Below are 26,174 nucleotides of genomic sequence, written 5' to 3' on the forward strand. Positions count from 1 at the left end.
CAGGATACAAAACAAGGCAAAATATAGTCCCTGTTCTCAAGTTGCTTACAAGTGGATGGAGGAGACGTGGAAATAATAGGAATATCCACAAAGTAAACAATGGATAAGCAGGATAAATGGGAAATAAGGAAGAGGAGGAAGGCAGGAAGAGGTTGGGAAAGGCTTTTTGGGGAAGGTGAGATTTTAGTCGGGATTTGAAGGAGTTCTGGGAAGCCAGGAGAGGAGACGAGGAAGGAGAGCTTTCCAGGCTGAGGGGATAGACAGAGAGAACATGTGGAGGGGAGAGGAGGAGGGTCTGGAGGCTGAAACAGCCAGGAGGCCCATGTCACTGGGCGGGTGGGGAGATTGGCAGCAAAAGTTTGCTCCTGATCTGCCCACAGCTTCTTCTATCAGTTGGGAAGAAACAGTACGTGTCGTTACTTGTTCAGTGAGTCAGGCAATGCACAGGCTGTGGGTTGGGATTTGGTTTTCCCTCACTTTCTCTAAGTGTGTCACCAGAAACAAAACCGGCATCGGCCTCTTTTATTTCAGATTGGAAAGGATTTGGGAAATTAGTGGTTGGATAGGAAATCATTCACTCCATCTTCCCTTCCTCCCCCAAAAAAGAAAGAAAAAGGAAAGGAAAGGAAAAAAAAAGTAAACTTTCTTAGTGTCTGGGGCCCAGACCTAACAACAAAACAGGAAAATGGGACTTGTAGCCACTTGTCACTTCCCAGAGAATGAATGAGCAGAGGGGACCGGGGTGGGAAGAGAAAAATGGGACATCATGTGCTCAGCTGAGAAATGCTTAGAGTTTGGGCTCTTCATAGTCTTTGAAGGGGAATTAAGAGACGCTTCATCAAATGTCAGATACTGAGACAGGATGGGACTGGGCCGATTGGTAGCTAAGCAAGTAGCTTTGGGAGAAAGTTCTTCCCATTGCTTTCATTCGGAAGATCATTCTTGTACCATGAGAAAACGAGGTGACTTCCTAGCCGTGTGATACTGGGCAAGTCACTTAACCCTCATTTGCTTCAGCAAAAAAGGAAAAAGGAAAAAGGTGAGAAAATGGGCTGTCCTGCCCTTCCTTAAAGAAGTGGAAGACTGGGAATGTGGCACCCTCTAAGTATTGTTGGGGGTTCAAAGAAGAGCCCAAAAGGTTGGGGTTCCAGACCAGCGTCACCAGTGTCACAAAAGAATGTGCAGACTTGGACTCATCTCCAAGTCAAGGGGCAAAGTTTATTATAATTGTGGCGCCAATTACAGCGGGCTCAGTTCCAAAAGAATTTAGCAAAGAACCAGGGGCAAGAAGATAAACTTAGAGGAAAAAGACCAGATGCTTCACGTCACTGATAAGTCAATTTTATGGCTCACAGGTGAATTTGAGGAGTGGTCTGGTATACACCCCATTATTGCCTCAAAAACTTTGTGATCACTGACGGACAGGCCCGACAGCCAGCAATGTTGGTGGAATTACAGCACTTCTGAAGCCAGGGGACTTTTCGGGTTATCTCTACATCTTCCCTAAAAGCTAGGAGAAGAAATATATCATTTCTAACTACATTATTCCCAAGGCAAAGTAGCCTTAGGATTATTACTATATTCCCCCTAAAAACTGCACCCCAGCACTATCAGACATAGTTTTACTGACCTGATTGTAAAAATCTTTACATACCTTTCTTATTATAGTTTAACTGGTTTTTTGAGTTAATTTTACTGACCCGATTGTAAAAATCTTTTAAAACCTTTTTTATAAGGAATAACTTGGAAAAAATAATAAAACAATAGTCTACTTGGTAGGTGGGGATAGATGCCTCTCTTAGGAAATGAAAATAATGTAAAAAGAAGACATCAGTAAGGTTATTTTTTTTTAAAAGAAGATAATTACATATATGGCAGGGATAGAGTAGAGGATTTGGAATCATGGCTACCTGAATTCAAATTCTACTTCATACATTTACTAGCTGTTTGACCCTATGTAAGTCACTTAACTCTGTTTGCCTCAGTTTCCTCATCTGTAAATTGAGTCTGTTTCCCTATTGTTGTCTCAGTTGTTGGGCAATTCCTTCGGTCATTGCTAAACCCATTATACATATTTTTCAGGATTTCTAATTTGGTTGCCTCATCCCTGCCTGGTTGCTAGCGAGGGAGCTGCCTAGCAATTATTTTCTAAATGAATTCAGTTTCACACTTCAATTCAGTTTAATCTGTATCTTAATCTGCCAGTGACCATGGTGATTTATGAGTCTTGGACAAGTTGTCTGGGCTGGGTGACGCCATACCATACCGAGTCCTGGACCTGGAGTCAGGAAGACTCATCTTCCTGAGTTCAAATCTGTCCTCAGAGACTTACCAAATGTGTGACCCGGGATAAGTCACTTAGCCCTGTTTGTCTTGATTTCCTCATCTGTCAAATGAGCTGGAGAAGGAAATAGGCAAACCACGCTAGTATCTTTGCCAAGAAAATCCCAAATGGGGTCACAGAGTTAGAAGTGACTGAAAAATGACCAGACAAGTTGTTTGACCTCTCTGTGCCTCAGTTTCCTCTTCTGTAAAATCAAAGGACTGGGGTAGAGTAGTTCTCAGGTTCCTTTGAGCTCTAACATTCTAGAATTCAAATGTTGACACTTATTGGAATCTTTAAAGAATAATTGGGGGTGGTTTTTTTTTTTATGATGTTGACACATGTAGAAGTTCCCTCTAAAATGCAGATCATGTTCCATCCATGAGGTCACATACTAAGCGACTCTTGCCTCCGTCCTCCCAAAGCAGTCCACCTACTGAGATCAGTTTAAAAATTTCTCATTATAAAAGGAAAGTCATTTTAATGAATTCCTTTAAAAATTCTCTTATCTCAAAAAAGCATACAACCATGAGTGCCTGAAGAGACTTTAGATATTGAGTTCTTTCTTTTTTTAAATAAAAATGAGAAGCAATTGATGTGCATTATCAAAAGTCTGTGTGTGTGTGTGTGTGTGTGTGTGTGTGTGTGTGTTTGTGCGTGTGGACCTCCCCCCTTTCTCTCTTACATGACAACAGGGGGGCACACCTGCCCAGGAACAGCAGCCACAAAGCTGGATGGGCTTGCTTTTGTCTCAAAGATTATCTTCCTTCAGCTTTAACACCCAAGTTGTCTCCCCCCGTTGGAAGGTAAACTCCTTGAGGGCAAGAAATGTTTTCAATTGGAATTTGTTCGAATTCTGTGCTCAGCGTGGGATCCGGCCCTTGGAGATACTTAAGAAAGTGCTTTGCTAGATCACTATTAAAGGTCCAGATGAGGAAAACCAGAAGAAAACCTCCAGAACATCTTTCAGAAGCAGCGGCCTGAAATGGATCATGGGTTTTCTTTGACCAACTCCTGAGGCGCCAGAGACAGAAAGGCAAAAGTCAGGGAAACCATGGAACAGTTGCCAAAGCAGGGAAAGGGAAACTGATAACATTGTTTCTGCGTTGTTTCTCAGGATACTGAGCTCTGAATCTGTTAAAATTTAACCCGCCTAGATCCATCACATACTGGTACAGGAAAATTTCAACATATTCCTATTTAAAACAAAGCAAACACCTATCACCAGGACCACAATAGGCTGCTGGCCCAGGATTGGGATGAGAGAGCCTCTGTGCTGTGCTTTGTGCACACAGCTAGGCTCTCCCACTTAAGCCACTGTGCCAGCTTAGTCACTGACATGCTATGAGAACTTGGCAAGCCACTTTATTTTGGGTGGTTTTTTATCATGAACTTAATAGTCATCAACAAACAGAAACATCTCAAAATATAAGAAGTGAACAACAAAAAAGAGGTTTGTAAAGGAAATCATAAATTCCTGACTTAAAAAAATTGAAGTATAGATTAAATTTAGCAAGGTAATGATAAGCCAATAGTAAAATCACTTAACCCTGTTTGCCTCAGTTCCTCATCTGTAAAATGAACTGGAGGAGGAAATGGCAAACACTCCAGTATCTTTGCCAAGAAAATGCCAAAAAGGGATCAGGAAGAGTTGCAATAACAAGATTGCCCTGTTTGTTTCTGTCCCCTTCCGAACTTTTTTGCTTCCTTTCATTTTTAAATGTTTTACTAATGTTCTTTTCTTTCTTTCTTTCTTTTTTATATATCACGTTCCACTAACTCATCCTCTAACCCCATAGAAACCCTTTTTTACAACAAATATATGGCACAAAATGTATGTGGATATTCCATACCCTTAGTTCATCTTCTCTCTGTGAGGGGTCAGGAAAACAGGGTTCCTTAGTAGCTTTCTGAAGTCACAATTGACTACTGTCTAGATCACTATTCTAAAATCATTCAAAGATATTTTCCTTGACATTATTAAATCATTTATTAATGATTCCATTATTTCTATTCTCTTCAGGCTAGATAGTTCATGAAAATCTCCTCAAATTTCTTTGGATCCTTTCTATTCATGATTTCCCATAATCCTCTGATATTCTATCATATTCTGTACCACAATTTGCTTAGCCATTTGCCAACTGGTAGGCAATCTTTTGGTTTCTATTCTATGCTACAACAAAAAGTGTTGCTTTAAAGTATTTTTTTTTTTTTTTTTACCTTATGGATCCTTTAAGTCTGTCTTCAACTTTATTTCATTTCTCTGGACAGAGTCTGAGACATAACAGGTACTTAGTAAATGCTTGCTGAGTTTTATTGCGGAATCCTCTGCGCCCCACTTTTCTCCTTTTCAAAATGACAGAGCTGAACTAGAAGTTCTTTAACTTCCCTTCCAGTTCTAATTCCATAGGCTTGGCGTTACATTGGGTGTTACTGTAAAAGCTAAGGTTTTATGGGATTTGGGGCTAAGGGCTTATCTGTTAATCAATCAACCAACAATCCTTTATTAAATGTCTACTCTATGGGCAAAAAAGACAAAGAAACAATCCCTTCTTGGTTCTTACGTTCTAGTGAAGGAAGACAAGAATATGTAAAAACACATTTTATTTTATTTATTATTTATTTATTTTTTATGTTTATTATAACAAAATATTTATGTTATATTTTAACATAAATTTATAAATATAAGTTAATATAAAGTTAATACATACAAAGTAATTTGGAAGGGACCTTATAACAAATGGAATCGGGAAAGGATCAACGCAGAAGATGGTGCTTGGGCTGTGTCTTAAAGGAAGAAAAGGAGATATATCCAGTTAGAGGTGACCCATCAGCGCAAAGCCACGGAGATTAAGCCGGAGTGTTGTGTTTTGAGAACAGAGAGGTAGCCAGTTTGACTGGATTGCAGAGAATGAAAGGATAGGTTGGGGACAGAGTTCTAAAAGACCTTGAAAGCTAAAGAGAGGAGTTTATAATTGAACCCAAATGCAAGAGGTAGCCAGGGGAGTTGATTGAGGGAGTCCCAACGGTGAGATCGGCACTGAAGGAAAATTACTTTGGCATCATCGGAGCAGAGGACTGGGGAAGTGGGAGCCCTCCTCGGGTTCTTGACGTGAAAGTGGGCTAATTTAAAGCCCTTCACAACTTGGCTTGAGATTGCGTATCTAGATTTATCACGTACGTCTCCCTTCCGTGCACTCCGGCTGAGCTGTTCCCATCACCGAGCCTTTGCTTAAGCTGTTCCCCATTCCTGGTACGCACTCCTTTCTCACTTGCCTCATATGATTCCTAGCTTCCCTCAAAGCTCCCGTCCCAAGCCAGCCACCTCCTTCGAGAGGCCTTTCCCGAGTCCCCGGCTGCTGGTGTCCCAGCCGCCGTGCTCTTAAACCGCCATTTAGCGTTCGGTGTGCGTTCCCTAGCTGTAGAATGGAAGCCCCTTGAGGGCAGGGGTACCACTTTTGTTTTGGAAGTCCCCACGGTCCAGGACAGGATATTGCACTAGGCAGACGTTTAATAAATGGTGCTGGGTTGCTATCTGTTGTTTTCCCCCCTATAACGTGATCTCGAGGGGACGGGCTAGTTCCTTTTTGGCTCAGTATCTTCAGCTCAGAGTGGGGACTTAAGGAAATGTCAGCTGATCGATGGATTGGTTACCCTGGGGAGTTTATTTCCCGGGTGGATGGAGGGGAGGAGGCGGGGGGAGACTGGAGTCTGGGAGAGAGTGGAAGGGATGGGATTGGAGCGGTGAGATGGTGGGTAAGGGGTGGGGTGGGACTCCGGAGAGGGCGGGCGGCGTGGTTCGAGGTGGCCGGCAGCCAATTCGGTGACGGAACGGCCTCCTTCCCCGCGGCGCCCGTCCCCCAGCGAGCCCCTGCGCCCGCGGGCTCTAGTCGGGGCTGCCTGGCTCCCCTGAGCCCCGCGAGGGGCGGAAGGGAAGGATCCCTCGGGGCGGGGCCAGCTAGCTCGCTCCCCGGCTCTCCAGGCTGGGACTGCCGCCTTTGGCCAGGGCTGGGCCGGGCGCGCGGGTGGGGCGCAGCTGCAGCAGCCTCCGCAGCCTGAGCAAGCAGCTGCAGTGCCTTGCGGGCCGCGGCCCGGCCACGTCCCGGGCTCCCGGGCTCCCGGGCCCCGCCGCTCCTCCTCCGGCCGCTGCTAGGTTAGCGGGGCGCCGGCGGCCGCGCTCTCATCCCGGCCGGGGGCCCCCCCGTCACGCGGGGCCGCGGGCTCCGGGGGCGCCGGGCTGAGGGAGCTCGGGGGAGGAGAAAGGTGGGCGGTGGGAGGAGCGAGGCAGGCTGGACGGGACGGGACGGGACTGGGCGGGGCGGGCCGCGCCGGGCCTGGCCGGGCTGGGCTCCGGAGCGGGACTGAGCCGAGCCGAGCTGAGCCGAACCGAAAGGGCCCGAGCGCAGAGCGGCCGGCCGGGGACCCGCTGCGCCAATGCCGCTGACGCTGGTCTTCTTCTCCTTCTTCTTCCCCGGCTTCTTCGTGCTCTGCGCCTGGGGGCTGCACCGAGCGCTTCCCCAATGGACCGTCCTCGACTGTTTGACGTTCAGCAACAGGTACGCGACCACAGTCTCTCCAGATGTTGCAGCGGTCGCTGCCCTTGGGGGCTCCGGGGACCTCGGGCTGCCCGCGCCATGCTGCTCTAGGCGGGGCTGGGGGGCGCGCGGCCGGCAGGAAGCCGAGGTGGGCTCTGTGCCTGTCCTCCTCCTCCCTCCCGCCGGCCCAGCCTTTCCGCCGACCCTCACCGGGACGCGCGCCCGGCGCGGGGCAGCGCGGAGCTTTGGGGCCAGTGGGGATCCGGCTCTCTCGGGGGCTGATGCCCCAGGGGAAGCCCTTGGCTCTGCAGGGAGTGGGGACGTCCTTAGGGGCTGGACGTCCCCAGCGGGGCAGAGCAGTGCCTCGTCCCAGTTGCCCCCATTGGTGAAGTATTTCTTGTCTCTTTTCTCGCCCTTTCCCTTTTATCCTGTTAGGCTCGTTTCTTCCATCCAGGCTGTCCTGGCCTCTGGCTCCGGGCTCATCATTGTTCTGAGCTGCTCTGATGTAGTCTCTTGCAGGTAAGTGCTAATGTCGGGGGGAGAATAAACATCCCGGCTTCTTAGTGCTTGCAGTCATCTCTTGATCCGTCCCAGCTGTAGTCATGGGAGGCAAGGAAGGACTTTCCCGGCTCGTCCCCTTTATCCGGTTTCCTTTCCCACCTTCAAGAGGAAATCCTAGCGAACCCTAGAGCATGGATGCTCAGTCATTCTCAGTCGTGCTCGCCTCTTTGTGACTCCTTTTGGGGGGCTTCTTTGGCAGAGATTCCATTTCCTTCTCCAGCTCATTTTACAGATGAGGAAACTGAGGAAGGGACTTGCCCAGGGTCTCACAGCTAGTGTCTGAAGACGGATTTGAATTCGGGTCTTCCTGACTCCAGACCTAGTGCTCTATTCATTGCGCCACCTAGCTGCCCTAGGGAGTATTGATAATAGCCTCATACGGGGGCTGCTTTTGAAAGAAACGTGGTCCAATAAAAATAAAGAGAATGGAGGCTTGGGTCCCAACCTGAGAGAGTGTGATCCCAGCACACACACCAAAAAAAATGTAGCTGAGGTTTCCTCGGTTGCACATGGAAAATAATGCACAAATAAATAGGCTTTAAAAAGAAAAGTCTTTTTTGTATAGGTGGGGGGCCACGGGTTTAGAATAGTGCATATACTGTCGGGCAGGATTGATGTGTGAGTTAGTTTTGCTGAACTGTTTTTCTTTTTTTATTCTGTATTAGAAGAGAGAGTTTCTTGGGGAGAGAAAGGGAGGGGGAGGGATATGTTTTAAAGTGAAGGTGATGTAAATGCAAAAGGTTTTAAAAAAAAAAGATTAAACTTTTTCCCCCAAAAAGCAAACTGCTATTTAGACATAGATCTCATAAAATCTTGAAAAAATGATTATTGCTTTTTGTTTTGACATCAGTCTCTCTTTCTCCAAAACCTTCCTTATAACAAAGAAAAACATTTAAGTAGTCAGATATATAAAGTACTTAATGATGTATATTGCATTCCACATCAGTAGTTCCCATTCTTTTCCTGAGAACAGAAACTTATTGTTTCTTCAGACCAATTAAAAAAAAAAAAAACAAGTTTTAGTTCAGGGAATTGAAGATCTCGGGTCTTTGAAATGTCTCCTTTTTTTTGGGGGGGGGTTGGACCATCGGCAGTGCTAATGTCGTGGATCTTTCGGGTTAAAAATAATCTTCCCTAGTACAGGTGACCCTGTCCCTTTTTCTAGACCTGGCAAAGCGGGGATTCTTGATCCGAACTCCCTTTCAGAGGACCATCTCATGTATGACATATCCCAAAGTAGGCAGGAAGTGGGGAAGTCCTCATCTGTCCACATCATCCAGGAGTAAGGTGTTTAATTCAGTGGAACACATTTCAAACAGAGACCTGAAGGTCTGACCGAGCTGTGGCTGTGAATTTTCAGTGACTCTGATGACTTTAGAATATTTTATTCCACGTCTTCCATATGCTTTTCCCAGCCCCAAGCTCGTTGTTCTAGGCTAGGTTATGTGATGGTGGGAAACTGATCTTGACAGCAGTTTGCCTTGCCTTTCCTTGGTCCCCTTCATTTTGAAATAGGTTCTACAGGATGAAGTCACTTTATAGAGAGTAGCATGTCCCCATATGGATTCTAAGGAGGGCAGAATGAATTTAGTGTATTAAAGCTGGAAGGGAATTTCAGTCCATTTTATAGATGAGGAGAATGAGGTCTCAATAATTGCCCCAAGTTATGCTATAGCTTTTAATAGCTCTTTGAGAAGGAACTGCTTATTGGTGCTTACAGGCACCCCCTTTATCAGTACCACCTGCTGTTATGGGCGTTAAGGACTTTCTTGTTGCCTCCCCTTCAATGAGGAAATTCTCGTGAACACACTAGAGAGCAGTGACTTTCTGATTCTGGTTCTTTAAGTCCAGGAGAGACAATTACCTTGGAATCAGACAAGACCGATGTCAAAGACTCCCTCACGCTGGCTGTTTGCATCATAGAACCTCAGTTTCTCTATTTGCAGAACAGAGAGAATGCTCGTATGACCTAGCTCACAGATTTGTTGCGAGGAAAGCACTTTGTAAATCCTGAAAATTCAAATAGAAAATGAGCAGTGACTAAAAAGAAGCAGAGGGATGGAGGTCTGATTCTGCCATTTACTAGTTGTGTGACAGTGGACAAATTTATGGCTTCTTCTCTCAGGGTCCCGGGCACCTAAGAATCACAGTGGGCCACTGACCTGCACTGGTGGAGCGTGTTTTAGGCAGTTCCCTATACTGATGAAATGCCTTATTTGTGAACACCTTCATTTCACAAAGGACTGGGAAGAATCCAAGGTCACACACAAAAGGCTGAATTTGAACGCTGTTCAGGATGAATTCATCTCATGGCCTCAGATTTGGGGCTTGTATTCCCTTTGTCCCTTTCACTTGTAACTAGGTGATGTTATTCTAGGCCAGTGGTTCTCAAAGTCTGGTCCAGAGCATCCTGGGAATCTCTGAAATCCTTTCAGAGTCTACAAATTCATAATTAGTTTTTATTTTTAATGTGATCAATATCTATAACTATAAACCACATAAACAAAAACTCTTGGACAGATCCTCAATCATTTTTAATAGGATAAAGATATGGAGAACAAAAGTTTGAGGACCACTGCTCTAGGCTGTGCATTGAAAGGGAAATGAGGCTGTCCTTTTCTCACATAGTAGGAGTTCTTGGCTCAGAGGAGCTTTCTCTCTTTGTGAACTTGAGTGTTTATTACTAATAACGATAAACATATGGTACATGTACTTGTGTTTCAAAGATACAGAATGGGGAGATTGTGGGTAGATGGGGTCTCAGTGTGCAGAAACTCAGTTGGCTGATAGGAGAGCAAGGACCGCTATCTCTTAACTACACCGTGCCTTGGAAGGAGGAGATGAGGAATGTGCCCTCAAGCTGGCCAGCGGAGGACTGGCATCCTTAGTTCTGGAGGCAGCCAAGCGGCCCAGTGGATAGAGCACCAGGCCTGAGTCAGGCAGCCCTGAGTTCAAATCCTATCTCAGACACTCAACCGTGTTTGCCTCCATCCTTATCTGTCAAATAAACTGAAGAAGGAAATGACAAGCCACTTCAGTATCTTTGACAAGAAAAGAGCACAAAAAGTCAACAACAACAAAGGAAACAAGTTATGTTGAAGTAGTTACCAAAATACTTAAAAATAAAAGTTCACAAATTCCTGATTTAGAGAGACATGAAAGCCCCCTGGGTATCTGATGGACTCATCTAAAAGAGGGATCAGCCATAATGGGGAGCGATAGGGGGAGTGGGAGTGGAGGTAACAAGTGAGCCAGATCTGGAGAACTGGAGAAGAAACTTCTTCCCAACTGGAACTGTCCAAAGGTGACCTGAGCTGCCTCAGCAAGGTCGAGCCTCCTGTCACGGAGGGCTTCAGTCAGAGGTGGGGTAACCTTGGGATAACACTCTCCTCCCATCCAAGTTCACGGACTCCGGGTAAAGCTTGTCCAGCTCTGAATCCAATCATCTGACACTGGTGATGGGGGAATGTTGTAAAAGCTCTTGAATCTCCTGAAAAGTCTTCATCAAATACCCAAACATTTTACCCCCATAGACTTGTTTTCCTTGTTTGCTTTAACTTCTTTAATAGGGAGGTACACTAGGGCATTTCACTCCCCTGCATCTGGATTAATTTCTTTTGGATTATTCACTCACTTGAAACTCCAAAACCCTGTGAATTAAGTAGAGCAGGGGTCCCCGTTCCTGATGAGTCTGAGACGCAGAGTTGTGACAGATCTGTCTAAACGCACAGAGTCCGGACCAGAAGCCGGGTGTCTTGTTATTCACTCAGTTACCTCTGAAGACCTTTGTCCCAGAGCTGTAATTCTGCGTGATGGCAAATAATGGAGCTCAGAGAGCTTCCCCTTAAAGACCAGACCCGGCTTTCCCACTAGGCTTTCGGGGACTTTCTTGTGTTTTCAAAGGGGGTAGTTATTGTAATTGTGGAATTGCTCCATGGAAGCTAAAGATGAGCCATTTACCAGCCACACCTCGTCAGGCATTGCACGAGCAAAGCCGGGTGATTGATTCATATTACAGCTACTCCATTCATCGCAGGCTTGATTACAGTTCCCATTGTTTGCTCACGGTGTAATTAAGGAACAGGAAGTCTGGGGACCAGCTCAGGAGGAAGACTGCACCAAGGGCCGCCTCTCTCCCAGGATACACAGGCTGGATTTTATTATTACACATTTAGATACAATTTTTGTATGTGGAATGGTTAGTCATTAACTAGTACCGGGGCCGCCATCACCCGCTCCTGCTCTGTCCCAGGGCTTTAGTAAAGGATCCTTCGGAAAGGATCCTGTCCACAATGTCCTAGGGCAAGCAGCTCGTAAATTCATACCAGCCCCTCTCTGGAAAAACCGCCATAACTTGGTTATTTTCACACTGGTGACATAGGGGGGGACCCGAGCTAGAGTAGCAGGGAGAATTATCACCCAAGTCACTGAGTCACTGGTTACAGCTTCACTAGGGCAGGGATTCTAAGTTCTAATCAGATGGATGTCTCAGAGTCGGGGAACTGAGCTATGTATGTGGAGGCTTGGGGTTCTCAGACTGCAGATTCCAGCTTGGGAGTAATGGCACATTAGCCCCGCTGGAGTTAGATTGCAAATAGGAGTTTTGGTCTAATCCCCACATCAGTTTCTATTTCTGCCTTTCTGTCCTTGATTTTGAGGGGTTTTTGCCCTAATACATGGTTGATTTTTGTGTAAGTTCCATGTACCACTGAGAAAAAAGCACACTCCTTTCTGTCCTATTCAGTTTTCTCCAAAGGTCTATGATACCTAACTTTTCTAAAATGCAATTTACCTCCTTAACTTCTTTCTTGTTTTCCCACATCACTTTCTTAGAAGGGAGTGTTGGTGACTTTGCGGGATGGGTAACTTGTGTGTACCACAAAAGGCCAGTGTAGTCCATGACAAGGGACTGGCTGAATGAGACAGAAGTGAAACATTGGACGGCGTCGTTGAAGAAGTGAAGGATGTTGAATAGGTTTTTGCCTTCTGTCTGGCTCCCTCACTCTATAGCCACAGCACATGGTTCAACAACTTCCTTGTGCCTTTTCCCTTTGCTGTTTCTTTAGAGGCGTCCCCTTGCTGGCGAGCATTCGGAGCCCTAACCGCTGTGTAAGGAGCGAGGGGTCAGTCCCGCACCCCAGTCAGGAATGGGCAGATCCCTGGCTTTCAGGCTCCCAGAATTGGCTTTTAGAATGTTCATGTGCTTCCCTCTAGGCACTGGCTTGCCCGAGAGTATGTGTGGGTTTTGATTCCATACATGACCTACGATCTTGGCGCCATGTACATCTGCTACTGGTACCGAAACCGAGGCGAGGATAAGAAGCACACTCTCGCCATCTTTAAGAGGTTCCTCAAGCACGATTGCCTCATGCTCACGCACCATATCTTCATTCTGGTCGTGCTTGTACCCATTGCACAGGTGAGTGTTCACAGTGTCGCCATCATTGCCAAGGCAACTCGTGTTCTGGAGCAGCAGGGGACGTTTTCCATGCTTAAGGAACCGTGGCCGTGCCTCGGACAACCTTTGCCTTTCCAGTCTCTTTTGTTCCCTTAGTTGGTTGGCTCCACTATGGCTGCCCAGCTCCTTATGCCAGCCGTGTAAAATGACAAGCACAGAACCATGAGGAGTATTTTTGGTCCATTTAACGGTTATCATAGCTCAGGAATTCCCTCTTGAGCCAACCTTCTCATTGTTTAGCAGGGCTTGTCCTTGGCCAGCAGGCAACATTTGGAGCAAACCCCGTCATCTAGGCTCTTCCTACTTACACTTATTTGGGGCAAACCCAATTATTTTAAAAACGTATTTTAAAAAATGAAAACTGCAATTGGTTGAGTGTTGTCTATCATACCAAATAATTGCTTTCTTTGCACGGAACTGATGTAATATTTTGACGCCGTGAAGGTAAAATTCAGGAGAACAAGAAGCAAGCTTGCTTTTTGTGTGGCTAGACCTGGATTCCTACGCACTCCGAGAGGCGAGGTGGTGGGGGACTGTAAGTGGGTGCCTCGGATGCTCTCTGCTGGCTGGGGAGCTCGTTGCTCGGGGATGGCAGCGGCTCCGACACTGTTGCCTTAACCTCCATGTTCAGCCATCGTGGCCGACCTGGCTCCCGCCCCTCCTTTCTCTCCAAAGGCACTTTTCTCAGTCCTGATTTCTTCTCGCCTGCAGGTACTACGGGGAGAGCGTGGTGACTTCTTTGTGGGCTGTATCTTCACAGCAGAATTCAGCACCCCGTTTGTGTCACTGGGCAGAATTCTGATCCTGGTATGTGAAGAATCGGGGTCAGAGCTGGATGGGAGCTGACGGGAGTATTTAGCCAAACCTTTCATTTTACAGAGACCCGGAAAGTTGGTCTGCTTCGGATCATCCTGCAAACTAATGGATGGATGACTGTATTATACAGACCGTGTTTTATCAATAAATTAGTCGCAGATTAATGAGGCAGGAGATCCACTGGATGCTGGTGGAGGGCGCAGCGGCCATCCCCTTCTGGGCTCTCTGGAGGGGGTCATGCCCAGCTCTTTTTATATGAAGGATCCCAGAATCTTGGGAGAACCTGGGAGCCCATCCATTCACCCAGTCCCTTCTACAACCAACTGCACAAGGGAGGGAGCTTTTGTCCGAAAGCCCAGAGGGAGGGGGCAGCCGGACTGCAGAAAAGACTCTTCCAGTTCCAGATGCTTCTCATGCTTAGGATTCTTCCCCCTTTCTGTCAGGCATGAAGTTGTGTCTGCATCTGCTCCCCCCAGGGCTACACAAGCTATCCACCGCCCTTCCACATACCCACCTTCTGAGTACCTCAGCCTCAGAATAGCATTTACACACACACACACACACACACACACACACACACACACACACACACACACTCACATTCTCACACACACACACACACTCACACACATACAGACACACTCACACACACATACACATAGACACACACACCCACATTATCACACACATACACACATAGACACACTCACACACACTCATACAGACACACCCACCCACACACTTACACTCACACCCACACAGACACACACCCACAGACATACATACTCACAGACACACACCCACATAGACATACATACTCACACACACACACAGACACACACACACATATTCACACACACACACTTACACACACTCACACCCACATAGACATACATACACAGACACACACACCCACTCACACAGACACACACACACACATACACACTTATCCACACTTCATCTAAGCAGTGGCTGTCCCATCTGGTCGAGCCCAGAGGCTCCCCCGGCTGCAGCCGCTGATGAACCTTTCTCCTCCCCGCTCTCTCCTGCAGCTAAAGAAACAGGACACGTTTGTGTACAGGCTGAACGGTGCGCTGACCCTGGGGACCTTCTTTGTCTTCCGCATCCTCGTCTTCCCCTTCATGTACTGGTCCTACAGCCGGGAGGAGGGCCTGAGCTTGTGGGAGACGCCGCTTCGCATCCCCTTCTTGTGCAACGTCATCAACGCCTTCCTCATCGCGCCCCAGCTCTACTGGTTCGCTCTGCTCTGCAGGAAGGCGGCCCAGATGTTCAACACTTCCCAGGCCAAAAAAGACAGTTAGTGGCACCCGTGACCCAGAGTGAGCAGAGAAAGGCGTCTCCCCCTGGCCCCCCGGCTGCCTCCTCCGCACCCCACAGAACCGTTCGGGCCCTGGATGGGCTCTGTCTTGTGGGAGTCAATAAGGAGCAGAGGGGTTGGGTTTTATAAGGAACAATCACGTTCTCTCTCCATTCTGCTTTTTTTTTTTTAACAGAAGCATTCGCACAACTACAAATCGTGTTGTGGCTTATGAGGAACTGAGGGGTCTGGCTTATGACCCCCAAGGCCCGGAGGGATTTTGTGGCGGGGTCTAAACCCGAGCTGTGCCACAGAAGTCCTGGGGGAAGAGACCCGGTGACGAGCTAGCCTCTGCCGGGTTGTTTGTGTGCTGGCTTTACAGCCTGCCTTTCACACATCCTTCTGCTCACCTCCTTTGATCAAGGAACAGCCAATTCTGGGCCGACAGGACCAAAGCAAAAATTTTGCTGACTTAGCTGTGTACGTTGTGGGAATAAGGGGCCAGAAGACGTGGGGCTACATTTTACTTTTTTCTTTCCTAGGCTGACATTGCAAGTCTCAGATGCCCCATTTCCCTTCACTCTTACCCTGGTGCCAGTGTTTTAACACTCACTTCCACCTCCCCTGGGCTGGGATGGAGGGGGAATTCTACCCGAGGAGCCAGCAATTTTTATAGGATTGCCAGTTGTGTCTGTTTCAACTTTGCAAGCCAAGTTAGAGAAATCAGGACCAACTGGCAAACCATATTCTCCGACTGCTCCCTTGCACCCAGTCTGTTCTGTCCGTATGCATAGGGATGCCTGACATCTAGTAAAACAGGATTTTAACCTCTTCCCAGCCTATGGCTTACATACTTCCCTAGATGAGACTCCAGTGGCCTTAAAAAAAATTCATGTCTGGACTACTGAGTGTTTTTTCCTATGTTCCTTATAACTTAGTGTTCTAACCAGGAGTCCTTGACAGCTTAACTACCTTCAAAAGGAGTCTAATACAAATATCCAAGCCAAAAGGATCACTGGGTACCTCCCCGCCCCTCCTTACAGCTAACTACCCTTGTCACCAGCCCCCTTTCAAGAGGGAAATCCAAGTGCCAACTCTTAAAACATTCCTCAGAAAAATAGGATGTTTTAGTAATTATGCTATGGTAAAGTATTTTTTATGCTAGTACTTTTAAAAATAAGGCAACCTTCCCCCATCAGTTGTGATTCCATTGTCTTTAAAAGTGGTAGCTGACTTAACAGCAAGGACTCGTTTCAGACTCTTGCTGTCTCAGTCTGATGGGTGCTGTTTGTTTTTCTGAACCTCTAAAATGCTATACAAGTTGTAGGCTTGTTTTGGTGTTGTTTACTGATAATTTAACTGAAAGAAAAAATTCCCTCAAGGAGATTACATTGTATTAATGTTTTTCCTATTTACTCTCATTGTGAAAGACATCAATAAATTTCTTTTTAAAACCATTTGATGGAAGGGGTGACGATTGTCTCTGCTCCTATTTTGACTCGGGGAGAACATACCTCCTGAATATTTTCAGTCCAAGAGGGATTTCCTGTAGCCCGAGCCAATGTGGTTTTAGGGGACACCAGAGGAGGATCCTAGCTGTCCCATTTCTCTTCAGTCCAATCTCAGTGAGGAAATTAGCCAGGAAGCTCCAACCAAATGACAGCCAAACTCTGGATTTCCAAAGGACAGGCCCAATGAGACTTCACTTTTATTGCTGCTGCCCCATACAACAAGAGCATCTGACTCTTACCAGCACTCACTTTACACTTAAAACAGTTTCTCCCATCTCCCTTCCCTCATAACCTGTGAGTCGATCCATTTGCCCACTTGTTGGGCAATGGATCAGGAGGTCTAGTCTTAGACAAAGAGCATCCTTTCCAGCATGACTTGAGGCTACCACAAGTCCAGTGAGGATAATTTTAGAGGATGTTGGAGCCTAAGAGTGGTGATCTGGGACCAATTATAAAAGGATGGGAAAAGTTCAAAAGAAAATGTAAATTTTATTATAACTATTACAAATGCCCAAGAAAGTATTTTCTTCTTCTTTACATACTGTACCCCTGGTATATCTTGCCTCTCCTATCTCCTATGATTGTGAAAGGAAGTTTTTGCATCCCGTCTAGCCCTGGCTCTGCCTCATTTCCATGGAAGACCTGCGTTTCCTGGTGTGGGTCATCAAAAGTTGTTGATCTTCTGCAGCAAAGTTTTCCGCTGTTCCCTCGGGCCAACGTTTTCAGCGATGGATTTGAGGAAGTGCTGCTCGTTTGCCTTCCGGAGCAGGGCGTTTGTGGAGGTGTCACTTTTGCTCAGGACATCATAGTAAGAGAGGATCTCCAGGGCTAGAACGTAGAGGGGCTCACAGACCTCCTCAGGAAGCATGGCCATGATGTGGAGGATGTGACAGAAAAGCTGAGTGTAAACAAACAAGGTTTCTTGCGTCAAGTCTTTCTCCTGTCCTTGGGCCCATGGGCACAGGGACTGGACCTTGACGGAGTCAAGTAGGTCGGTCAGGCTGCTGCAGATGAGTTTGACCACATGGCTCCAGCCTTCTGTAGGAAGCCAGTTGGAACAGCTAGGGCTGCAAAGGAACTGGAAACCTCTCAAGAAGAGCACAGAGAGCTGTAGCTCTTGGGCAAAAGGTTTCAAGTTGAGCAATGGAACAAACTGGACGTACTCGAGACTGTACGGGACGTGCAACAGTTGTTTTTGCAACAGACTCTTGGTCAGCTGGTGCAGGCATTTCCACTCGTTGGGGCTACACCAAGGCAAGACTTGCACCAAGGCCACCAGGAAGCCCTTGCTGAAGAAGCTGACCTCCTCGGGGTTGTTTGTATCCACTGCCAGGAGGGAGAGCATGTGCTCACAAGTGTCAGCGGAGATGCAGCAGCACTCCATCCAGGCCAGAAGGCCCGTGCCGGGCCCGTAGGCGGGGTGATTCTGGGAGGTCCAGTCATCCTCAGAAAGCTTGCAGATCTCAAAGAGCGTGGCCGGCACCTCACACTTAAAATGACCCTTAAAGACAGTCCGCAGCCGCAAGCCCACGATCCAGTCCAGCTGCTCCGTTTTCCGGTGGAGCCAGGACAAGGACTTGGTCCAGTTCTCCGGACTGGGGTTCTCCTCCTTGGGCAGCACCACCTCCGAGAGCTGCTCCAGGATGCTGATCACCATATCTTTGGACTCCAGCGAGAGGTGCCGCTTTGCCTTGGGGTGCTGCCAGTATTTGGTGTAGCTGTCGAGCAGCTGGCACAGGGTGAAGAGGAGAGGGAACGGGGAGCAGGAGAGCAGCCAGGAGCCGTCCGAGCACGGCTTTGCTTCCAGAGCCTGAACAAAGATCTTGAGACAAAGGTCCACCTCCTCCACATGCAGCATCAAGTAAGGAAGGACAAACACTTTAATCACTTCCTCCGGCGCCAGAAGAGGGGTCAAGGGGATGGTGCTAGTCTCCTGCTCTGGGGGGTTCATCAGGTAGCCCAGGAACTCCAAAAACTGCTTCTCCTCCTTGGCCGACGAAAGCTTCCCCCAGACGGTTTCTTTGAGGCACGCCGCCAGCAGAGAGGGGCCTGAGCTTGGCTCCTGCTGTCCCTCGGGGAACTGGAGGGCGGGGAAAGCACTGAGGATCTGAGCCAGGAACCTGTGGGCCCCGAGGTTGACCATGGCGAGGCTGCACATCTTTTTCACCGTGGCTTCCGGGTGCAGCACTATCAGCCTGGACACGGACGTGATGGCTTTGGCGAGGCCCTGCTCGGAGGCACTCTGGGTGATCTGGTTGAAAGCCATGTTCAGATCCTCCTGGAAGCCCTCCATGTAGGTGGCCAGCTTCTCCGAGAGGCCCTTCCATCCCCAGGAGCTCAGGATGCCCGAGAGCACTTTGTTTTTATCCAGCAAAGAGAGGTCAGAGTAACAGTCCAGGATCAAGTTGGTGACTTCCTCCGCCTTGGTCGGCGAGATCTCTCGGCCCGACGTGTCGATCGTCGTGACCGTCTCCAGCAGCTTCAGGACTAAGCCCGGCTCCCGGAAGAGGGCCTTGTTGTTCACCAGGCAGTCCAGCCACTCGGCCGAGAAAGCCCACTTCTTCTCAGAGGCGAAGATGTAGCACATCTCCATGTGCCGGTCCATCTTCTGCCCGATGATGGCCATGGCGATCGAGGCGGTGATGTCCTCCGAGCTCTTGTCTTTCAGGGTCGTGTTGGTCTTCCTCAGGAAGTTCTTCACGCACTCGGCCAGCTCCGAGACGAGCTGTCCCTCGTCCTTCGAGAGATCCTTGGTGTCCTGGTATCCCTTCAGGTTCTGGTTGAGGGAAGTCAGGCTGTCGCAGAGGCGGTAGCTGCCGTAGCTCAGCCTCTGGCTGCTGTTGAGGGTGGCCTGCAGCTCCTCCCCCCACTGCTGCAGCAGGCTGTGCAGGTAGCCGAAGCCCACAAAGAGCGTCTCGTTGGGCAGCTTGGCCAGCGAGGTCAGGCTCACGTCCCGCTCGGCCTCCTTCACCTTCTCGGCCAGGCCCTGCTGGTGGTAAGGGTTCTGGGCGTCAGAATTCCACAGGGAGATGACAGTTGCAAGCTTGTCCAAGTACATGGTGATGGACAGCTCCTGCGGGTCTTCCTCTACCAGGGCGAAGACAGTCAGCATGTCGGCCAGGTTAGCCACGGCGCAGCACTTCAGGCTGGGGGCCGTGATGTTGTTCTGGATCTGCTTGAGGCCGTCCAGCAGCACCTCCAACAAAGACATGATGGGGCAGGCGTCCGGGTCAGCCTTGAACCTCTTGGGCGGATGGGAGAATTCGTCTGAAGATGACAGGTACTTGTGCGCCATTGTCCGAAACTGGGTGAGCAGGGGGTCCTTTGGGTCAACTTTGTGCTTCATCATTTCCCACCAGACGTCCAAGAAGAAGGTGACGTCTTCTAGGGAGGTGTCGCTGGCCACGTGCTCCACAAAGCGTTCCAGTTCTGAACGGCAGATGTTGGAAGGCAAGGCCATCAAGAGCTGGATGAACAGCCCCGAGGCCTCGAGGGACTTGAGCAACTCAAAAAGGATGGTGTGGTTGATGGTGGGGATCATGTTCCCCACCGAAAAGAAGATGTCTTCTTGCCACCGAGCATCTGTGTCTGAAGGTGTGATGGGGCAGGGTTGGAGGACCTTGGCCCAGATGATGATCAAAGCTTTCTTGGTCCAAGCCTGGGGGTGGGACTGGGCAATCGCAGAGGAGATCTCTCGCAAGGCTTCAATGATGGGCCGTCCAACTTGCTCCCAGTCGGACTTCTTGAGTTCTGCCAGAGCCTTCGGGCTGAACAGCTGCTCGGCCAGCAGGAATCCCCCATGAAGAATGGTTGTTTCTTCACAGATATTCAAGGGTCCTGGAAGAAAGGAAAACAGGCAGGATGAACAGAGACAATAAACACAAAGGCTTCCTGGAAAAGGACCCTTTCTTCTTAAGGAAATGGCCACCTAAAATAGGTTTCATATGCAAAGGGCATCCTCCTGTGCACTGACTTGGCACCTCCTGCTTTGCCCCTTGGCCACCTGGAAACAATTACAGAACTAAGGTCAGCTGGATGCACCAGTTCTTTGTTCTTTCAGCTATGCGTGTGCACAAGTCTGTTTGTGTATGGATGGATGTGTACATATGTATTATGTGTGTGTATATGTATGTAATCCCGTACACCCCCCCACACACACACCACACACATACAACCACACACACACACACACACATACAACCACACACACCACACACACACACACCACCACACACCCCTAACAAGCTTTCAAAAAGGCTCAGGTTTCAAGGAATAATTTCTTTTCTATCAAGAAAAGCAAGCTAACTCTTAAATCTGGCCAGACTGGGAGGGCCGAGGGCTCAGTCTGAAACGCTTTTTCATGGACTGGAGATGAAGAGGAGACACTTTTTATAAAGAACCTGTGTGAGATTACATGGTGGAAGCCAAAACCTTTTCCTCTGGTGATTTCAGGCACAAGGGTCCCATGGACTCCACTCCATCGCCTTCTCTCTGGTCGCCCCCTCTGCCCCAGCCATTTTACTTTGCACAAACTCCTATATGGCCTTGGTGTTCTCCCCATTAGAACTCGAGCCCCTCCTGCCAGGGACTGCTTCATTTACTCTGTATAACCCGGCACTCGGGGGCACGGGCTTTCAAACAGAGCTTCGGTGCCTGATTCCCCCAGGAGCGGGAGGGGTTCCTCCTCTTTAAAGCCAAACTTGACCTGGATGGGGTCTCCTCCCTCCCCCCCCCCCCCCAGCTTCGTGCCATTTTAACCCCTCTTTGCTCCCAGAGCATTTCAGACCCTTCTGTGGGTATTTCTCTACTGAAAACGGGCCTGGCCTCCAAACCAACTCATCTGGGATGACCCCAGGGCTCCTTCCTGCAGCCCCACCGTCTCCTCCTATGGAGCTGAGGCCGGAAAAGTGACTCGACCCCGATCACCCACCTAGTAAGTGGCAGCGGGGGGCGGGTCAGCGCCACTGCAAGGCCAGAGTTCTGGGATGTTTTTCCCGTGGTTCTCCCTTTCTCTCTACGGGCCTAATTCTGAGAATTCTCCTCCCAGGCAGAGGATCCCCTTCAGCAAGCCTTGGTTCCCAGGGCGGCCCCCGGCTTTCTAAGTGACATTCGGAGCTGCCGGAAAGAACTTCGGGGACCTCGGTGGGGGCAGATGTGACTATGGGGGCGGAGGTGGGGCTCCAGGGGACTCAGGGCTGGGTTTCAATGCTGACCCTGTGTGTGACCCTGGCCCCCGGGGATCATGCGGCCAGCTCTCGGGGGCGCCCGCTGCGGGGGGTGTGGGTGCACACGGGCAGGGGTGGAACATTCTGGCCGGCTAACCCTCTACATTCCCGGGAGTCAGGCGGCGGTGCGGCCCCGTGGGGGCTCAAGCGCGTGGTATTTTTTGGGGGGCAGCGTGTTTTTTTTAAATGTTACAGGAGCGGGGGGAGGGGAAGGAGGTCGCCGGCCTAGCCCCGTTCCCGCCCGGGGCTCCGGGAGCCCAGCACGTGGTGGGGGCTAGGCTGAGCCCTTGGCTCGCTCCTCTGAGGGGCGCCATTCCCTCCCCGCGGGGGCCTTCCTGGTTCGGCCGCGGTGCTCCCGCCGGGTATCCCGCCCAAAGGCCGGAGACCGGGGCCGGCGGCGGAGGCGGGAGCGCCGCGGAGTTCAGCGCGCATGCTCGCCCGTGCCCGCGCCCCGAAGGAGCGCGGCGGGAGGGGGGCCGCCCAGCGGGGCGCCCCAATCCCGCCCGGCTCGCTCACCTAGGTCCATGGCGATGGCGGCGGCTCCGGTCCCCGGCGGCAGCGCTGCCCTGCGGGGCTGGCCGCTCCCCGCCCCCACCGCGGGCCCGCGCCGCGCCCGCCCGAGGCCCGCTCCCGAGGATTGTGGCGCGGGTGCCAGCGCACAATGGGGAGCGCCGCTAACCCCTGCGCGCGGCCGCTCGGCCCGCAGTCCCAGCTCCGCCTCCGGCCTTCTCGGCTGCGGCCGTGTCCGCTCCTCCAAACCCTCCTCGTTTTTCCCTTTTCTCTTGTAGCGAGTGCCTGAACCGACCAACGAGACCCAGTGCGGCCTAGAGGGGCTTCCCTCCCCCTTCCCCTTCCCCCTCCCCTTCCCTTCCCCTTCCCCTTTCCCTCCCCTTCCCTTCCCCTTCCCTTCCCCCTCCCCGCCCCGACAGCGCCCCCTACCGGCCCGGATCATCAACCAAGGAGTCTTCGAGTAAGTAGCGGCTAACGGGCGGCCAGGCGTGCGCTCGTGCGCACATGACCCGACCTGACCCTGACCTGACCCTGACCTGACCTTGACCTGACTTGAGCACAGCGACATAGACGGAGATGCCCCTCCCACCCAAACACACAGAGTGCCCCTCTAGACGCTCCTCCCTAGAGCCCCTCCCACCTAGACACATACACTCTCCCACAGACATAGTGCTCCTCTAGATGCCCCTCCTATCCAGACATACACAGAGTGCTCCTGTAGATGCCCCTCCCATCCAGACATACACAGAGTGCTCCTCTAGATGCCCCTCCCATCCAGACATACACAGAGTGCTCCTCTAGACGCCCCTCCCACAGACACGGTCGCTCCTCTAGACACCACCTCTTCACACAGACATAGCAGCCCCCACAGACAGCCCCTCCCATAGCGAATCCCGTCCTTCGTGCACAGAAGGACCCCTTCCCAATGGCCCAGTAGCCCCTCAAGCCCTCTTGCTCTGAGTGGGTGGGCCTGGCCTTGGGCTCCCAGCACCTAGACCAACCCTGAGGTTAGACCTTCAGGTCTATTTTGTGCTTTCTCTGGCTGGCCCGCGCACCAGGGGGCAGAACCCGCCCACGCCTGATTGGGCAGAAGGCAGAATTCCCGCCCGAGGGGTCCGGGTGATGGTCCTGCTATTGCAGGCCAGGAAACTGCGTCTGAGAAATGGGGTCCCCTTCGTCGCCCCCCCTCCCGGGGGTTCCCCAGGCCTTTGTAGACACAGGAGGGCTTCACTTTTCCCCTGCTCAGAGGCACTGCCCCGTTTGTTAAGGGCCGCTGTCCGAGGTCTCGGGCGAGGCCTTAAGGCCTCAGTAATATCAGGACAACACCCAGAGTCACATATAACCATAAGGCAGAGGCCGTCTAGGTGTGGGGAAGGTCATTACTGCCTGGAGAGCAGGACGGAAGAAGCTTCACGGAAGAAGTGGCATTTTCTCTGGGCACTAAGTGAGGCGTGTGTCACGGATGGTGACTGAGAAATCCGGCCGGACCCCTCCCGGACCCTCGGAGCAGCCCCAGGCACCTCTTCACTGGGAGTTCCCCATGTGTGATCTCATTTGAGGAGGTGTCGGGGAACGTCTTATCCTCATTTTGCAACTGAGGAGACTGAGGCAGGCCGAGGGTCACACGGCTAGTCAGTGTGCTGAGGCTGCCTCTGAACTCTGTAATCCGGCACCGTTCACCACGTCACGAGACTCTCAATAAAAAGTGGGGAAGGGGGAGACCGGTCTGTTCCAGCCTCGGCAACGGAGCCAAGGAAGTCGGGGTTCTCCTGCGCCCCCAAGGCCGCACTGCCCTCCACTCGCAGGTTCCCGGCTCAGTCCGGTCGCCTTCGCATCTCACACCGAAGGAGCTCCTCAACACGCACTTAAGCTCGGTGCTGCGCGCGTCTGTGTCCATGCAAACACCCACATGTGTCGTTGACATTTTACTGAGCTCTCACATCCTTTTTTGGGGTCACACAAAGGCCCCCCTGCAGAACTCTCATGCCTCACTGCCTTAGACACACTGATCCCCAAGTTCTCCAAGAGCCCCGAGAGCCTTGGACACTGACTCCCTGTCCCAGGCCCCGCTGCCGTTCCCAGCCGGCCTCGCTCCGCCTCTCCAGCGCTCCCTGATACCACTTAGGTCCGTGGCACTAATCAGCCCCTTCTGCCCACGGCCCGGAGTCACGTTCTCTTGCAATTTCTTCTCTTCTAGCCCTTGAAGACCAAGTTTCCCTTCCCCTAGAGGTACCGACAAATAAGCCCACCTTTACGACCAGTAGCATCTGATGGCCCAGGTAGAATTTGAATTGGCATGTGCAGCAGTTAAGCAGCTGACAGGCCCCGTCTCTGACGAGGAGAAACTGGTAGTGTATAGCTACTACAAGCAGGCCACCATTGGGGACATCAACATCCCCTGCCCAGAAGTCACCGACTTCAAAGCCAAAGCCAAGTGGGAAGCTTGGAACTGCCGCAAAGGGATGTCCAAGCTGGACGCCATGAGGATATACGTGTCCAAAGTGGAAGAGCTAAAGAACAAACAGTGTTAAAAAGACCAGCCTTCCCAGGAGGGGAAGAATCAACTTAATCTTATTATGGAGGGCGACTGAATTCCTTTGAGACCCTAGGAACCTAGTTAGGAACTATAACTAATAAATCGCTTTAAAAGGCAAATCCCAAATGTGGATTTGTGACTTCTTTGGTGGGGGGAGAAGGAGCAGAATATGGATCTACTATAGGCCTGAAAGGGCCCCAAGAAGGGCTGGATCCCCAGAGACCTCCCCTCTTCAGAAGCTAAGCTCTGTAAGCCTTCCCCAGTCCAGGTTTGGTCTGGAGCCAGCTTTGTTCTGTAATGATCTCTGGGGCTTGTAAGATACAGCTATGGGAAGCCCCATTTTTGTTAGGGAGAAACCATGTTAATGGCAGTTTTAGTGAGTAAACTATGCCCTGGGTCTTAATCCTGGTTCTGCTCTTGACAACCACTGATAACACCCTGAGCAAAGGTGGGCCCTATTGTCCCCCAAGTTTTTAAAAGGTAAAAGCTGTTCCACCGGCCCCACGGACATTAGTAGAAATGAAAATGACAGTTGTTGAGGGTGTAGAGAGAAGAGCATGTTGTATATAAATGCAAAGTTCTTAAAGCTTCCACTAGAAGCCAAACATAGTATCAGTTTTCCCACATTCCCTCCAACATTTGTCATCTTTTCCTGTCATCTTAGCCAATCTGAGAGGTGAAGTGGTACCTCAAGCTTAATTTGCATTTCTCTGATCAGTGATTTAGAGCACCTTCTCATATGACAGAAATGGTTTTAATTTCTTCATCTGAAAATTGTCTATTCATAAACTTTGACCATTTATCAACTGGAGAATGGCTTGAATTCTTATAAACTTGAGTCAATCTGTTATGGGCCAGAACTTGAAACAAGGTGCTAAGTTGTTGGAATCGCTAGAGACAATGCTTATGTACTTGGATTCAACCTTTAAGAGAGTTCACACATTAGTTCACACATTAGAATTTACATCTTTAAGAGAGTCAAGATTCAGTGGAGAAGATTTACAAGTCACAGCTCCCACAAGCCCACTCTCTCTCGGAGGAGTCAGATCCATTCAATATTCTACCATTGTGCTGGCTGGAGGCTTTGGATTCATGGGGAGCTGGAGGCTGAAGCTGGCAGAGGCAAAGAACTAGGAACAAGAGCGCTCTGAACCAAGGAAAGCTAACCAGGCTATTTTGGAAGAGACAATAAAGGATTGGACTTTAACAGCTGGCTGCATTTGAGGTGATTATTACACAGAACTGAAACGAAGGCTGCTCCCAGAAGCCCCCCAAGAAACCTGCTCACAAAGAACATATTTTAGAGAAGTGAACATTACATCAATCGTGTATTTTAGAAATGAAGCCTTTATCAGAAGCTTTGAATGTAAAAATTGTTTTC

General features: G+C 49.9%; 3 protein-coding genes across 3 annotated transcripts; 2 read left to right on the forward strand and 1 right to left on the reverse strand.

Annotated features, from left to right (window-relative positions):
* The first annotated feature begins 5,031 nt into the window (after window positions 1–5,031).
* On the forward strand, window positions 5,032–16,468 carry TLCD3A (TLC domain containing 3A). The gene is made up of 5 exons (XM_051992218.1): window positions 5,032–6,879; window positions 7,294–7,377; window positions 12,634–12,838; window positions 13,589–13,684; window positions 14,746–16,468. Exons 1-5 carry the CDS (start codon window positions 6,758–6,760, stop codon window positions 15,013–15,015), a joined length of 777 nt encoding a protein of 258 aa, XP_051848178.1. The 5' UTR covers window positions 5,032–6,757; the 3' UTR covers window positions 15,016–16,468.
* Window positions 16,469–16,686: 218 nt separating this feature from the next.
* On the reverse strand, window positions 16,687–22,699 carry GEMIN4 (gem nuclear organelle associated protein 4). Its single transcript, XM_051992211.1, has 2 exons — window positions 22,264–22,699; window positions 16,687–20,359 (listed from the first exon to the last, which is right to left on the reverse strand). The coding sequence occupies exons 1-2, from the start codon at window positions 22,697–22,699 to the stop codon at window positions 17,187–17,189; spliced, it is 3,609 nt and encodes a 1,202-aa protein (XP_051848171.1). The 3' UTR covers window positions 16,687–17,186.
* LOC127558861 (diazepam-binding inhibitor-like 5) lies at window positions 22,619–24,919 on the forward strand. The gene is made up of 2 exons (XM_051992219.1): window positions 22,619–22,717; window positions 24,455–24,919. The coding sequence occupies exon 2, from the start codon at window positions 24,528–24,530 to the stop codon at window positions 24,786–24,788; it is 261 nt and encodes an 86-aa protein (XP_051848179.1). The 5' UTR covers window positions 22,619–22,717; window positions 24,455–24,527; the 3' UTR covers window positions 24,789–24,919.
* Window positions 24,920–26,174: the final 1,255 nt, after the last annotated feature.

This window comes from Antechinus flavipes, chromosome 4 (genome assembly GCF_016432865.1).
Source record: "Antechinus flavipes isolate AdamAnt ecotype Samford, QLD, Australia chromosome 4, AdamAnt_v2, whole genome shotgun sequence".
Classification (NCBI taxonomy): Eukaryota; Metazoa; Chordata; class Mammalia; order Dasyuromorphia; family Dasyuridae; genus Antechinus; species Antechinus flavipes.